Genomic DNA, 14,825 nt, shown 5'->3' on the forward strand with positions numbered 1-14,825 from the left:
ACAGTCTCCTCTTTGCGACACGTATCAAAAATTTACTTTACTACCGTACTACAACATCTGTCTCCAGATATTGTCTGATTCAACTTGACACAGCATGTATTTGTCCCAGTGGTATGCAGCTTAGACAAATGAAGTGTTATTAGGAAGACTGTCAGCCCAAACAAGTATTTAAGGGAGTTGACATACAGCACTGTATTCAAGCAAGCCATATTATTTAGCCACTAAAGGAATACCAAACTTTCTCTAATCTTCCTTATCCCCCATGGCCCAGCATCGATCTGAAATAATAGTTCTATTGTCTGCAAAAGATGAGCTGTAAAATCTCCTATATTCTAAGTCTCCCTGAGTCTTAATTACACTGATGCTGAGAGCAGGGTGCCACTGACGGTCATGCCAAAAGCTGACTCAGTCCTGCTGCTGTAAATTCACCCCTTACACACTGTTGATCAGCAGTGATACATGGGAAGGTAGCTGCCATGTTAAATCAATCTCTTTGTTTACCTAGTTAACATCCTGCTTGGGCCATAGCCACTATTTAATGCTTTGGAAGAAGTAAAAAATGTTCTGTGATGCACCTTCCATTCATGCAGCCAAGGAAAGCAGAGATGCTTTCCTGACTCCCAAAAAGCCCTAGAACATTGGCTGATAAGCCTTAATACTTTAGCATAATTAGCTCATTCTTATTTGCCATCATTACTTATCTAGATATTTAGGGATTAAAACATCATGGTTTTAGCTTCACAGAATTCCACATGCCAGGGGTTAAGATGAGGTTTTCAAGAGGACCAATTTATCCTGTTCCAAACTGTTACAGGAACCACAGGTATATATCAGAGACAAATACTGATACGGGTAGGTAACAAGGCTGGCAACGGACTCCTCTGCCCCTCTAATGCTGGCAGAGAAAGCAAGCATCTCGGGGTAGTTCTGATATTCCGTGTTTCTTCAAGCAAGTGAATTTTCACATGTGTCTCATACAAGTTACTTCCAAAGATTTCCGTTCAAGAGACCAGATTAATTCTAGGAGATTTATCAAATTGTAACAACATCGTGTACTCCTACAGGTAATTAAATCTGCCAGGTTGAAAGACAAAGAGAGCTAACAGAGCCTTAACTCCACAAGATTATTACTTTCTGTCACAGGGAAGCAACCACTGAGGTTCAGAATGAGCTTTCTTAAAACATGTGTACTGCTTACACTCACACTGTTTTTGTTTTCTGTTAACGAGTCTGTAGATATTTATAAACTACATGAAAACTAAATCCATAAATAAGATCAATCATGACACAAAAGCTTTTGCGGGTTCAGTAAGCACAACAATCCTTTTTTTTATCCAATTCCTAACACCTTCTGACCTGCAGAAATACCTAGCCCATCCACAGTCTGCGCTAGCTTCTTTTGTGTTTTCTTTTAACAGAATCACCCACCATTCCACGGTGAAATTGATTTGAGAGGATTTAAGATAAAGTTATCTCTGAAATTATTTCATCCTAACAATTATAAAGCAAGGTTGCATGCCAGAGAAGAACAGCACAGATATGTAAGTAGGTTAGTGGGTCTAGTGAAGTGCTAAAAGTAACCTAAAGCAAAATCTGTCACCATGTGTCTTGAATCATTCCTTTATTCCACTCTTGAAACCCTTTAAAATAGAACTGGAGGTCTGGGTTTTTTTCTTTTCTTTTTAGCAGTAGAATTCAGGGGCAATATGGCTAATCAGGCAATATGTTCTCTAACCAGATGCAATCATCCTGCAAGCAGATACATCTAGCCCCTTTATGCATATGTATTCATTCACTGACTGCAAAATTCAGGCTTTTTTGAGCAAATGTCATATCCCGGTTGTTCTGCCAAGTGCCTTGCACAATTTGGTTGCCACAAATTTAACGAACTTGGATTATATTGCTTGAAATATATTTCAATTTGAGTCTAGTATCCAGTAGGCTGGCTATGAGGAAGTGAGCTTTGCGTTTAGTTAAAATGGGGGTTTGGCCATGTTAACTATGGCACACTGAATTCTGTTGACAGCTGCAAATCTGCTGTGCAATGTAGCAGATCAAATTTTCTATTTTGCACCAGTGTTAAGATATCTGCATATGCTATTGGTTATAGTGAACAGAAAAAAACGTTAAAGGTAGTCTGGACAAATGCTTGTTGCAGGAATGGGCCATTATCCTCTAGTTTTTCTTAAGTAATTGCTAGGATTATTTGCTATTAAAACTGGTTTTATTAGAAATTATTACATCCCTCTTGTCAACCTTCCTCAATGACCTCCGTTTTTCCTTTCTGTCTTAATTTAAATCTCACACAATTGTTACCATTCCTCCTCTGCTTGTATTTTCTTTTTCTAATCCATGTCTGGCTGCAGGTGTTGAATACACTTCAATAGAGATGGGGTAACAGCTTTAATTTCAGAAGCTATACAAAGCAATCCTTCCACACAGAAGAAAGATTCCTGCTTAATTCAAATCAAATTTTGCAAAGAAGCTCTTAAAGAAGTGGAACATGGATGTCCTGTCTGTCCCCTCCCCCTGCCTTTATTTTCCTATACTGGTAACGTTCTCTCTATTGTAAGTTATATAGGCTGCAGCAATGGTGGGGTTTTTTTTTAGCCATTAGGGGAAAGGAAATGACATATGGAGCGAATTCAAGTCCCTCCTCATTCCTAGAGAGTCTATCCAGAAAGTTAGTACGCTGAGCTCCGTCCAAGTGTCGTTTCCTGCTCAGAATTGGGAAGGGGAGCTGGGGGTGGGAGGAGAGATGGGTACGTAATATTAAATTGCTGCTCCTGATTAACAGCGACATTCTGCAAATGATTTCACAGTATTGCTTTGAACAGAATTGAACCTCTGCAGCCCAAATATGTGTAGCAATCCACTGATGAAAGAGCTATTTTTACATCTGTTTCATATAGTGGGTAAAAATGAAGTGATTTGGATGGTGGAAATGCGCCTTGGAGATTGTTCAAGATTTTCTGATAACTTTGTACCTCCAATCTTCCACATGCCCACAGAGCCTTTTTACACACTTCTGGCATTATAGCTGTTTTACCACTATGAACCTCTACACAAACTGTTACAGATAGCAAATTAGGCAGCTTTTCACTAGATTTATATTTTTATATATAAAAAAATCACACCTTCAAAAGATGACCCTATGGTTTTCATTTGACATTGCAATGCAAATTGAGAGAGATACAACATAAAGTAGAAAGCTTCCTCATTATACTGCCTCTTTTGTACAGCTCATAGGTGTAATCCAGCCTCTTCCGCAGTGAAATCGGTGCCATTAATTTTGCTTTTAGTGTGTCAGTCAATTGAAACTCCCTTCCTGATGCACGATTTATACATTACTTCTGGATTTGACCCATTGCTTTATTTAAATGATTAGCACAACATTTTAATGTGCCCAAGCAAGTTCTGCCTAATAAGAATTAACAGGACTTTTCTCCACCTTGCTTTAATTTTTCTCTCCTCTCCTCATCCCTTTAAATCCCAACTTCACTTCCCTCCCACTAATGACACTCCCCAGGGCAGTGGGTGAACTGCAACCTGGAAACAGGCCACAGCTCTTCCACGAAACCTTCTGGCTTCTGCGGAAGAGCGTCCATTTCCTGGAGCCAGCCCGAGACAGACAGTGCTCTGCAGTCAGGAACAGGACTGGAATCCAGTGACCCTTATTCCATATGAAGTGCTACAAAAGTCCCAGCAAATAATTTCTTTCTTAGCTCTCTACATGCTGCACGCCTGCCCAACTCACACCAGTGCCATGCTGGGGATCACTAAGGAAGCGTTTTCCAAACACAATGAACAGCGCTGCACACTCGTAGCTTGAGTCTTCCTGTGGATGCTTTTTTTCCCCTGAACTTTGCAACTGGGTTGGGCACACGCCTCCCAGCCTTAAAGGGGGATCGTTTAATTCCCTCTTCTGTGGTTCTCCCAACCCATTTACCTGAAGGCGAGTCAAGCTTAACTGTTTAACCCAGACCAAAGGGTTAATGCGTTTCCTATTAGGTTTCAAGGGAAAAGTCCCAACATTTTCCTCTAGTGGCCAAATATCACCAGTCACAGTTAACCTTCATTAATTACTTCTGTTCTGAATAACACTACATCTTCCCCAAATTGCACGCACTCCCAAAGTTTAGACCTATGCTTAAATGTCACGTTGTACCTTATCACAGGAGGGATTCAACACTGCTGGGATAATCCTATATTCAGCAAAAGGATAATCATGACCAGAGGTGCCATGGGCACCAGGAGGAGTGGACATCAGGATTCCCAAGCTCCAGGTTAGTTCTGCCAGCTACTTTCTGAACATCTGTGGATAACTTTCTCCTATCTTAGTTTGCTCTGCTGTAAAACAGATTTAGAAACAGGAGAGACATGTGAAATATTGTTGGCTAGTGAATTCCTCTTCCTGTAGACTTACAGCTGTTCCTTTTTGCTGATATACCACTGCAGTTCTGTGCAATTTAAATAATTCTGTATAGAGTAGCAGGAAGCAGCTTCACTTCAAAGAATATTTCAGTCTAAATCACAGGGAAATTAAGAATAGATTTCTCCTAATTTAACCATTTCTAGCTTTTCCACAGTTTTAAACCATTCTTCCTGTAGAGGAAAATGAACAGGCATGCTATTGAACAACAGGACTGCAAAGCCTCTGCTCTTCTTTCAGAGCCTAGCATCTTTGGGAACAGCAACTAGAAGCAATCACACAGGCAGCATCAGAATTTCAGAGATGGTTACATTTGCCGAGATGTGAGACTGAAATCTGGCCATCACTCCACAGATAAAACAGCATTAGCAACAACTGCATTCCAAGCCAGTTTATGTCAGCAGGGGTCTGTTATTGTTGCTCTCAGCGCAGAGGTTGGCAGCCTGACACATAGGCCACCAGACATTTATTCTAGCCCTTGTCCTGACTTGGGCATTTACCAAATGAAGAAGGGTAGCTCTTAAATCTGACTGGGCAACAAAAAAACCCAAAAACCAGAAGACCAACCAACAAACCAAGAACCAGGAGCAATAAAAATTCTCCTCTCCCTTTTTGCTCCTACCACTTTTTTAAGCTAGAGACACAGCCTAATGGGTGACTGTGATCCTAACCTCAGAAATAGTTTGCATTTTCTTAGAATAAGGAGTGACTCACCCCAGTCACTTACTCATAATCACTGTAGACTGTTGCTTGTGGAAATACATGCTGCCAAGAGCAGGGCTCATTGATGGATAGGCTGAACACATTTTTCTTGGATAAAAACAAAGTCTCAGTCCCCAGAAAGTTAATTATTAAGACACTGAGCTGTCAGGCATCTAGAGAAAAATTTGCAGTGTTCTATTATTAACTCAATATATTAGATAGTTCTTTAACAAGTACTTCAGAGAAAAAAAATTAGAGATAGCACTATTCAACAAGTGTCCTATATTCTCATCCCCTTTGCTATAAACAGAGATAGAAAAATCAAATTAACTGCATTTATGCTAAAAAGAGATTAAAGTAAGGCATTGTGCTTTATAACAGTACTTTAACATGCCACTTACAAAAGATTATGCCTCATATTCAATATTTCATCTAGCTAAACACTTAGAAATCAGCATGTAGATGTTTTCTGCAACTACAAGAGGTGCCCCGAGGGATTTTATCTCAGTGTTTTCTTAACAGAAAAATAAAGTACATCATCATACCCGAGTGGTCCAGGCTGGATGAAACTCCACATCAACGTCTTGGAGGCAAAGGAGAGTGTGAGGCTGCCTGTAGCACCCTCTATGGGAAGACGTGATACTTTACAGAATTGGAAAACCAAAATTACTCAAGAATTCTGAAATATGTTTCATAAGTCATTGCGTCATTGCCCTTATAAACCCACAAATATAAAGTATGTGGAAGCAATGATTTATGAAAGCTGACTTTGCATAATTGCTTTTATATGGGTCAATTCTTTCAGTTGCTACAGATGGTTACACAGAAAATCATGAATTTGTAACTAAGCTTTTAAGTCAAAGGTGGAGGTTTGACAACAAAGCAACATGAGACTTCCCTGCAGATACATAAAAGGCCTATTTGGTTGGGGTTTTTTCCCCAGAACATTAAAGGCTTTGGCATTGCGAGGCAGATGGTTCTTTCTACTTTGCATGGGTACTGCTAAGATAATACCAGGATCTAGTCCCAAGGGTGTTGCGGTGTCTGTGGTGTTAGACTTGCGTTCTGCTCCACAATCTGGCACCATCTACAGCTCCTTCGGCAGGTGCTGGGTGCCACCTGCAGTCTCTCCGTAAGTACAGAAGGCAGACACTGTTCAGTCTCTAGCAGCACAGGCACAGAGACAGGTTAGTAACACTGACATTAACTTATCAAACATAAGATGCAACAGGGTTACAATAGCCATTGATCTATTTGCCTTTAAAGACTCCTATAGTGAAGCTTGCTATTACTTGCTGCAGCTTTGTTTTGGGGTAAAGAAAAAACAGTTAAAGTGGTACAGGCAAGAGTCACCATTAATCAGTTCAGGAAAACTGTGATTTTTAAAAGACAGTATCTTTCATGACAGGTAAAAATCTGCAGCCCCCAGGTGCTACGCCAGTGACCGTGGTGCAAGTGTCTCTGAGGCCAGGTTTGGAGCTGGCTGGAGGAACTCACGTGGCTTCAATAGCCCAGCAGAAGTAGGCTTAGGCTGGCAGAGTTCACAAGTGACTGCTCTGCAGGAAACACCATTGCTGCTAACCTTTAAAAAAAAATAATGGATGTAGACATAAATTACCTGCTACCTTTTATAACCTTATCACTGTGCAACAGTACCCAAGATCCAAACAAGTGGCTTGCACAGAGAAGTCCTGTGGGTATACATGTAGTCATCAGCCTCCTGTTAGGGAGGGTGTGATTTTTGTGATCAGACATAATAGTAGACTTGCACCACAATAATGCAAGCGAGAGCAACATCTGCTACAGTAGCAGCAACTCATTTGAAGAGGTCCTCACTAGCAGTATATAAGAATGGTAATCTAGACTTAAAGACAATCCTTTTGAGATCAGGTATTCTAACAAATAATTTAAAGTTACACCCATAGATGCATATGCACTTTAAAACAGACTTGGAAGCACACAAGACTAATGCACAAGACCAAACAAGGTTCTTTCATCTGGTTCACTTATAACACAAGGGAGGGTTATTTATTTGTTTGAGGGTTTTTTTTATTCCCCTCTCCCACAAAGGCAGCAGCAAAGCTTATGGGATCTCCAGGAGAATCACCTATGCATTAGATTTCCCCACTACCTTTTGTTACTAAACTGAAGTGACATACTGTTTCAGATATAAGGCATACTAATGAACAATCTAGCCCTGAAAAGCTGACCTCTCCTGTACCATCATAAGATCTGGAGAAGCTCAGAGCCAAATCAATACCATTATTCAGACACATTGACTCATGTGAGCTCCCAGTAAATGAAGTGCCTCAATCCAGCTTTTTCCAAAGCTGGAAAACAGGACTACAATTCTTCCTCACATCCACTACCCACCTCCCCACTCCAACCCTGTCCTGCACAACCACCTTTAGAGGACAGAGCAGGTTACTATAAGAAATGATTTTCAGAAGTAAAGGGACAACAGCTTCTAAAGCAAGGCCTCCCTTTTTGCTCATGAGCAGGCAACTGCTTCAAAGCATCTCCTATGCTCTGTGCTAAGGCTACCTAAACATACAATTGGTTAACTGCTGTACTTAGCCCTCCCTCTACACTATTACTTGCAGTTAATTAGTGCTACTATAGTCTTCAAATATTTCTCTAAAAGACAGAAGCTAGCTTCACTCAGGCTAGGATGATTTCTGCAAGAGCAGCTGGAGAGAAGCAGAAAATATATTTGTTCTGCAGTAACAGAAGGCTGCTATATGCAGAAGTCAGAGCTTGGGGTGACCAAGCTGTTCTAAGACCATCATCTTTAGAATGAAATCTCTCCTGGTTTAGACCTGCATTCTTGCCATTGTACATTTCTGATTATACTTACCATATCAGCCACTAAGAGAGCAATTGACAGTTCAATTTGTTGTATTAATATCACTTTATTCAACTTCAAATAAAAACCCTCTTTAAAAGCCTACTCAGAGTATCGATTACAGCAATAGGTTGTATAGAATATAATAGGTCATTGAAGAGGTTTGCAGAGTAGTGGCTCATTCTTTGCAAGAAGCTTGTATTTCCCACTTGCATTATCCTTGACAGGGACAGTAAGAACCAGAAAGAGAACAAGTATTTACAAATATACCCAGGAAATACTACAGTTCAGAAATCATATGTACAGTTTTGAACTGTTCAAGTATGTTTCAGTTGAGCAAAGTGCTACAGGTCACAAAAAACAGTAAAAACAGAACTATTAAGACAGAGGTGGCAGTCATTTGTTAGCCAAACAACTTGCAGGTGGTGACAGTATATGCAAGGTCTAGAAGTTGAAAGTATCTGGAGTATTGCCCTGTATTTGGAAAGTGTAACTGGCAGCAGTAGATTCTGGTACAACATTTTGGTCTTCCTCCTCCTAGAAGAAAAAGGAAAGAGTTTTGAAAGAGCAGTGGCATTTTAACCTAGTAGTCAGTGCTAGAATAGAAAACTAAGTAGAAAAAAAAGTCATCCTGCAGCCACTTACTTCTGCTGAGAAATACTTCTCAATCAGGGTGGATGAGGCTTTGTACACTTGTTCATTTTCATGTGACTGGAGAGCTTCAATTTTGTCTAGACCTCCACACTCCTCAATCATGAGGCAAAGTTTTTCAGTCTCATGAATCTTCTCAGCAGCCTGCAAGAGACAAGCATGGAATAACCTCAGGTTGATGCCATGCATCTTTCTACTGCACAACCATTAGTAACAGCTTGGGCAGTGATCAGGCATACCACATCCACATACCAGGAAGATATTCGAAATAGCATCCAGGATAACTAGCACAGTTTTGCTGTCTTTAGCGGAAAGGAGATTCAGCAGGGGTTCAACAACACCAGCCTGAACCAGATATACAATTTGGTCAATTGTTCCACCACTTGTGTAGTTAGTCACAGCCCACACAGCTTCCTTTTGAGATTTGAAATCCCCCTGTGAAAGCAAGAGCAGGGTATTTGAACAGATAGCAGTAATAACAGAAGCCTCAACATAGTAAATATAGTTTGTTTACCTTCCTCAGAATACCAATGAGATAAGGCACAAGACCATGGTCTACAACTTGCTGAATCTGATCCTGACGCCCAGCAGTGATGTTGGACATTGTCCACGCTGCTTCTTTCTGAATGTTGTTTTTGTGATGAGAAAGGAGACTCGGAAAGACAGATAGTGCTCCTGAGTCAATAACAATCTGTGTCTGCTCATCAGTACCAGTGACAATATTCCCTATGGCTCTTAATGAAGGAGTCTGAAATAAACATAAAAATAGTACTTAGGAAAATTGGTATAATGTAATCTGTGTTTGAACAAATACAGCCATACTTTATGCCCCTTCACTGTACCCTTCCCAGTTAACAGCATGATGAGTTTTAAGCTCCTTGTTAGCATTACATATGCAGACATTAAGCATGCTAAGGCTGCACACTTTCCAAGGCTAATCTGCAAACTACTCAGACAGTTTTCCTAAGCTCTGTCATAAGTACTAATGCAGTTTTATTATACTAAAATTATAATATGTGCAAAACCCATTTCTACACACTGTCCTTTGAATTTAGATTTGCAACAGCAGTTTAGAGTTAAAGCTTGCTTTTAAAAGGGTGTTGACCTGTTGTGCTGGCCTGTGTGTTAAATACAATGATTATGTAAAATCCTGATAGATTACTGCTGTTGACTGTCACATGTGGGGCAATCTCCACCAGGATAGAAGCTCAAGCCTTACCTATGCAAAACCTAGAACAAGCGTCTGATTTGTGTGGGAAGAACCAGTTACATGGACACTGCTCTAACTGCAGTTTTATTCATGACTCCAACAGCAATCTGCATGTCTGATAGCTTACCATTATTGGCAGTTCACTACATCCCAGGAGTTTCACAAGTTGTGGCACCAATCCAGTTTTCACTACAACTTCTATCCTGTCATTGGAACCATCTGTTAGGTAGGAAAGTGCCCAGCATGTGTCTGCTAACACCTCAGGATCATCATGGTGCAAGAGCCGAACAAGACTTGGAAGAATCTGCTCAATAGCTTCTATGGGTGGTGCAGGATTCTTATTGCGACAGAGGTTTGAGAGGGTCCAGGTAACATTGCGTAAATACCCAGACTGCAAGAGTTGAAATAAATGGTTAGCAACTGTTTAGTTAGTTGAGCACTTTTACTCACTTACTAGTAATTGTAACTTGAATCATATTGCACACTTACAGCCAGAGAAGAGAGATCAGGAACAGCTAGTAGACTCAGCAGCGGCTCAATTGCACCAAATTTAATAACCAGATCTCTATAGGTAGAGCCATCCCCTGAGAAAATGAGAAAAAATAGTCAGGTGAAGACCAGAGAAGGACATGTGCATACAGAATCATTATGTGTTAGAGTATGAAGTCTTCTACTGCTTAAGAAGGGCTAAAGAAAATAAGAGGACAAAAGGACTACTGACACTGTGAAGTCAGATGACAAGCATGTGTTTTTCTAATCAAGCCATTGAGCTTAATTTTTCTGTTGGAAAAAGAGGTAATTCAGCATATGTTTTCTATACAGCTTTTCTTAGGAGTTCATAAGTAAGCAGGGACTTGCGTGTTGCTTTGAAACCCTACCACTAGAACAGAGCTCTTCCCGTAATATGGGACTTCAAATACATTATAGTCACTGGTTGCGTGACTGGGTTCTATAGTGTAATGCTGACGGAATGTCGAAGTCTGCCCGAGTCCTCCTATTGCAAGGTACAAAAAGCCCTTATAAAGGAGTTTGGAAAACACTCTAAAGGTTTAAGAAAACTCCAACCAAACAAGGCTTTTCTTGAGCCGATTTTCTTTACATGAAGATTCTCTATTCTTTGTAAGGTACAGCTGTTGGAAACCATGACAAAACAGCAAGTACAGTATTAACTATATACAAATTTTGACCAGAATATTTTTAAGAATGGGATCCAACACTGGCAGATCAAGTAATCTTGAAAGGTGCATGAGAAGCTTCATTATATAGTACTTTCACACCAGTAAGTAGCTGTTTCAAAGCAAGGAATATCAGCCATCACTTACAATTAGGGAAGCCATATGCTCCTCCCCCCTCTACCCCCCAAGCCAACATACAGAGCAGAGCTCACTGATAAAGTCACAAAAAAAATCAAGTGAGATATGTGAAAAGGCCCTATGTGGTAGCATGATTACATATATATAGCAGTATCAGAACTGAACCGTAACACAGAAGCAATCCACAGGTTGCCAGGTGTAGCATGAAACATCTCATACCAGGTCTGAAGATAAAGACTTGTCTGTAGCATACTCTACATTGCAGAACATGTCTTTACTTGAAAACCATTAAGGCAGAGCTCACCAGAAGCTCAGCGAGTTGCATGACATGTCCATCATAACATCCTCCTATTTTAAATAAGGGAAAAGGTCTGAAACAGTTGTGTAGCATATTGACATACCTGCAATATTTCCCAGTGCCCACACAGCCTGTTCACTGATGTGAGCATGGGGGGAGGCCAGCAGCGAAATAAAGGCTGGAATAGCCCCTCCATCTACTACTGCCTTTGTTTGTTCTGACGTGCCAGAAGCAATGTTGGTAAGTGCCCAGGCAGATTCAAACTGAATAGGACTACAGTCTGCTCTGCCCAAGAAGGAGACAAACTTTGGAATCAAACCAGCCCGAATTATGTGGTCTATTGGGGGCTGCTTCTCTCTTGAGAGGAGTTTCCTAAGGAGAAATACAAACAGAAAGCATTGGTTTTGCCTGCAGAGATCTAAACAGATTGAACAATCTAAGCAGATCCATATTTACAAAGAGAAAGGTTTAACGTTGCATTGCTTTCTCTGAACATTAAGGCAATGCGACATGAAGGAGAAATACAGACAAGCTGAACACTAGGCTTCTTAAACCTCTGTTAACGTTGTTTTTGGCATGTCTTCACTGTGCAAGAGGTTCTGCCATTCAGACTCGGAAATAAAGCAGACCTGCAAGAGTCATAATATATCTGAATTGCTAGAGGTTTCTCAGCAGAGGGAGGTTACTGACTGCCAGAAGCAGCACAGCAGCAATATACAAGCTTGCTAAAGGAGATTTTAGAATTGGAAAGAGAAATTAAACTTGGCATAGTTCTAACCCCAGACATCTTGCTGTTCACATTATTCTAAGGTAGATCACTGCACTCAAATATTGTAGTCATGTTAATACAGTTTAAAGAGATTTTGCTTTAACAAAGGATTTATTATCACTCCTACAACTCTAAGATGGACTACTGTTTGTTTTGCCACCCTGAAACCACTAGAAAGAATTACTACTTCTAGTATAATGTTCAGGCCCTTCAGATATTCAAAATCCACATGATTCTGATAAAATTATGACTAGGTTAAATGCACCTAAGCATTGTATCTAAGGTTGACTCAGGTGTTTGTTGAAATACTGTCTGGTAAAAGCCATAGCTGCTGCCATAAGCAGATGCTTAGGTTCATAATTGTTTTGCCTTGCCCAGCTGAATTTATTACCTCTGAACTCCTTACCTGGCAGCTTGAGTAGCCTGTAGCTGGAGCTCCATATTATTACTATTAACTCCTTTGACTATTTCTTCAACTGACCAGTGTGCCAAAACCTGCACAATAAGAAGTTACATGTATGCTTTGTTGGGAGAGGCATGTGTCTTCATGACCAAAAGGCCTTCTATATAATAATGTGAATAGACCCCAGTTTACAACCACTTCCTTTATTAAAAGATTATATCAGTAAGTGATACTCTAAAACCTCATCAGTTACAGCTTTATCTACAGTTATCTGAACTACTGAAAGCTTTTTGTTCAAGTACTTTACACCACTGTTACACTAGGCTTAAACACAACCAGCTAAACTAAGTCTTAAAGGTGTTGTGTCCATTACAGTCAGTAGTACAGACTTAAGCTGGTGATGTAAACGTAGTAATGCTGCGTCCCACACATGAAAGGATGCATACTAGCGTGGCTGCGTGAGCTTATATTGCAAGACATCCACATGCGCCTGTGCTGGGTACCTACTTACCTGATTGCTCCTGTTTTCCTGAAGGGGAGAAGTAGCATCATCTGGTAAAGTGCTAACATTTCTTCTTTTAAGCATCTGATCATCTTTCTTAGCTTTCCTCAGTTCTACATTGACTTCAATACGCCGCCTTCTCATTTCCTGGAGGATATACAAACACTCATTTTAAGTTCTTGGGCTTTTACAACTCATAGAGATTATGGCTAAAGTAATAATTGCATCAAACTACTCACTGTAGTATCTTTTCCTTTGTTCTTGAATCTGTTCAATCGAGCTGCTGCTGTATTGGCATTCTCATTTACAGACATCTTGCTTGTTAGATTTTTGAGAGGAAACAGAGAAAACCAAGCCTGAAAATAGAGCAAATAATAAACAGAGTTTACTCCACAAAAGTTAAATTTAAAAACTGAGATCAGTACTCGAGAATGGGAAACACTTGTCTATATTAGATACAGTAACAGCCTCTGACTCGATCAAAGATGCTAGTAAGGTAACAACTGTGTCTTTAAACACCTGGATGTTGCAGCAGGCTCTAGCATTAACACAAAAGCATTAGACACATATACATTGTTTTAAAACACTTCCAGCCGCATCATCTGCGTCATGGTTTTAAGGAGCAAGACTGATCTTTCCGCCCATAGTGCACACACTTAAGTAGTTTTTTCACTGTGTCACATACCGATATTGCACAGGCACCCCGTCCAGCCACAGCCCGACCCCTTTTGATGGAAGGGCAAGATCACTCATTGGCGAAGCCCCCCACGCCCCGGGAGGGATTGCTGTGCCGGCACAACCAGCAGCATGTGGAGGCAGCTACATTGGTAACGAGACAGGCTCCTGCACCTTGGTCGGCTCCAGAGTGACCCACCGCGTAAAGACCGGCTTCATTTCGGCCACGGTGCAGCGAATCACCCAGCCCGCTCCAGAACACGCCAGCCCCACCAGCCCGGCTCCAGGCAGCAGCCTGTGACCGCGGAGACCCGAAAGGCTCCAGAGGGACCCCCCCATAGGGACTGCCGCCGACAAAGCCCCGTCCCTTCTGACAGGCCAGCGCACGGCCCGCACCCCCGCTGCCCCGCACCCGGCCCCTCCCTGCCGCAGGCCCCCCGCCCCTCCCGCAGCCGGGCACCTCCACCGCGGGCTCCGCACGCCAGCCGCCGCACCGCTCCTGCGAGCACGCTACCACTACCCCCGGCCGCTCCAGGCGGGATTTAAATTTCCCGCGCCCTCGCCCTGCCATTGGCCAGTTCGAGCCATAGCAACCTTCTGATTGGCCGGTTTGAAATGCTTCTTCGTCTCGCGATGAAGGACAACCAATCACCACGGCGCTCCCGCAAGAGCAGGACAGACGTCACGCATTCCACCGCCCGTCCCCGCCCCAACACTACAACTCCCGGCATGCAACGCGCGGCGGCCGTGGCGGGAAGGCCGCGGCGGTCGCCGGCGCATGGCATGCCGGGATTTGTAGTTGTACCGGGGCCAGCTCCGCCGGGGCCGCCCGGGGAGCGCGGTGGGGCGGCCGGGGGTGTTGCACCCGTGCGTGAGGTGGCAACAGGGAGGTTTCCAGGCTCTGAGCGGCTTGCGGCAGTGCCGTTTCCTCACAGGCAGTCTAAATTCTACCTCAGTAACCGTCAGGTCACCGCAGGCTTTTCCTGAGACTCCCTGTGCTGTCTCCTAGGCGCTTGGTGCCCAGG

The 14,825-nt window shown here is 42.1% G+C and overlaps 1 protein-coding gene across 1 annotated transcript; it reads right to left on the bottom strand.

Annotated features, from left to right (window-relative positions):
- Positions 1-8,026: 8,026 nt before the first annotated feature.
- Positions 8,027-14,360, bottom strand: KPNA2 (karyopherin subunit alpha 2). The gene is made up of 11 exons (XM_080381765.1): positions 14,261-14,360; positions 13,365-13,481; positions 13,135-13,272; positions 12,627-12,715; positions 11,555-11,823; positions 10,330-10,424; positions 9,968-10,231; positions 9,145-9,378; positions 8,883-9,065; positions 8,625-8,774; positions 8,027-8,516 (listed from the first exon to the last, which is right to left on the bottom strand). Exons 2-11 carry the CDS (start codon positions 13,437-13,439, stop codon positions 8,424-8,426), a joined length of 1,590 nt encoding a protein of 529 aa, XP_080237891.1. The 5' UTR covers positions 13,440-13,481; positions 14,261-14,360; the 3' UTR covers positions 8,027-8,423.
- Between the last annotated feature and the right edge of the window lie 465 nt (positions 14,361-14,825).

The sequence above is a fragment of the Falco punctatus genome (assembly GCF_963210335.1).
Source record: "Falco punctatus genome assembly, chromosome: 1".
Classification (NCBI taxonomy): Eukaryota; Metazoa; Chordata; class Aves; order Falconiformes; family Falconidae; genus Falco; species Falco punctatus.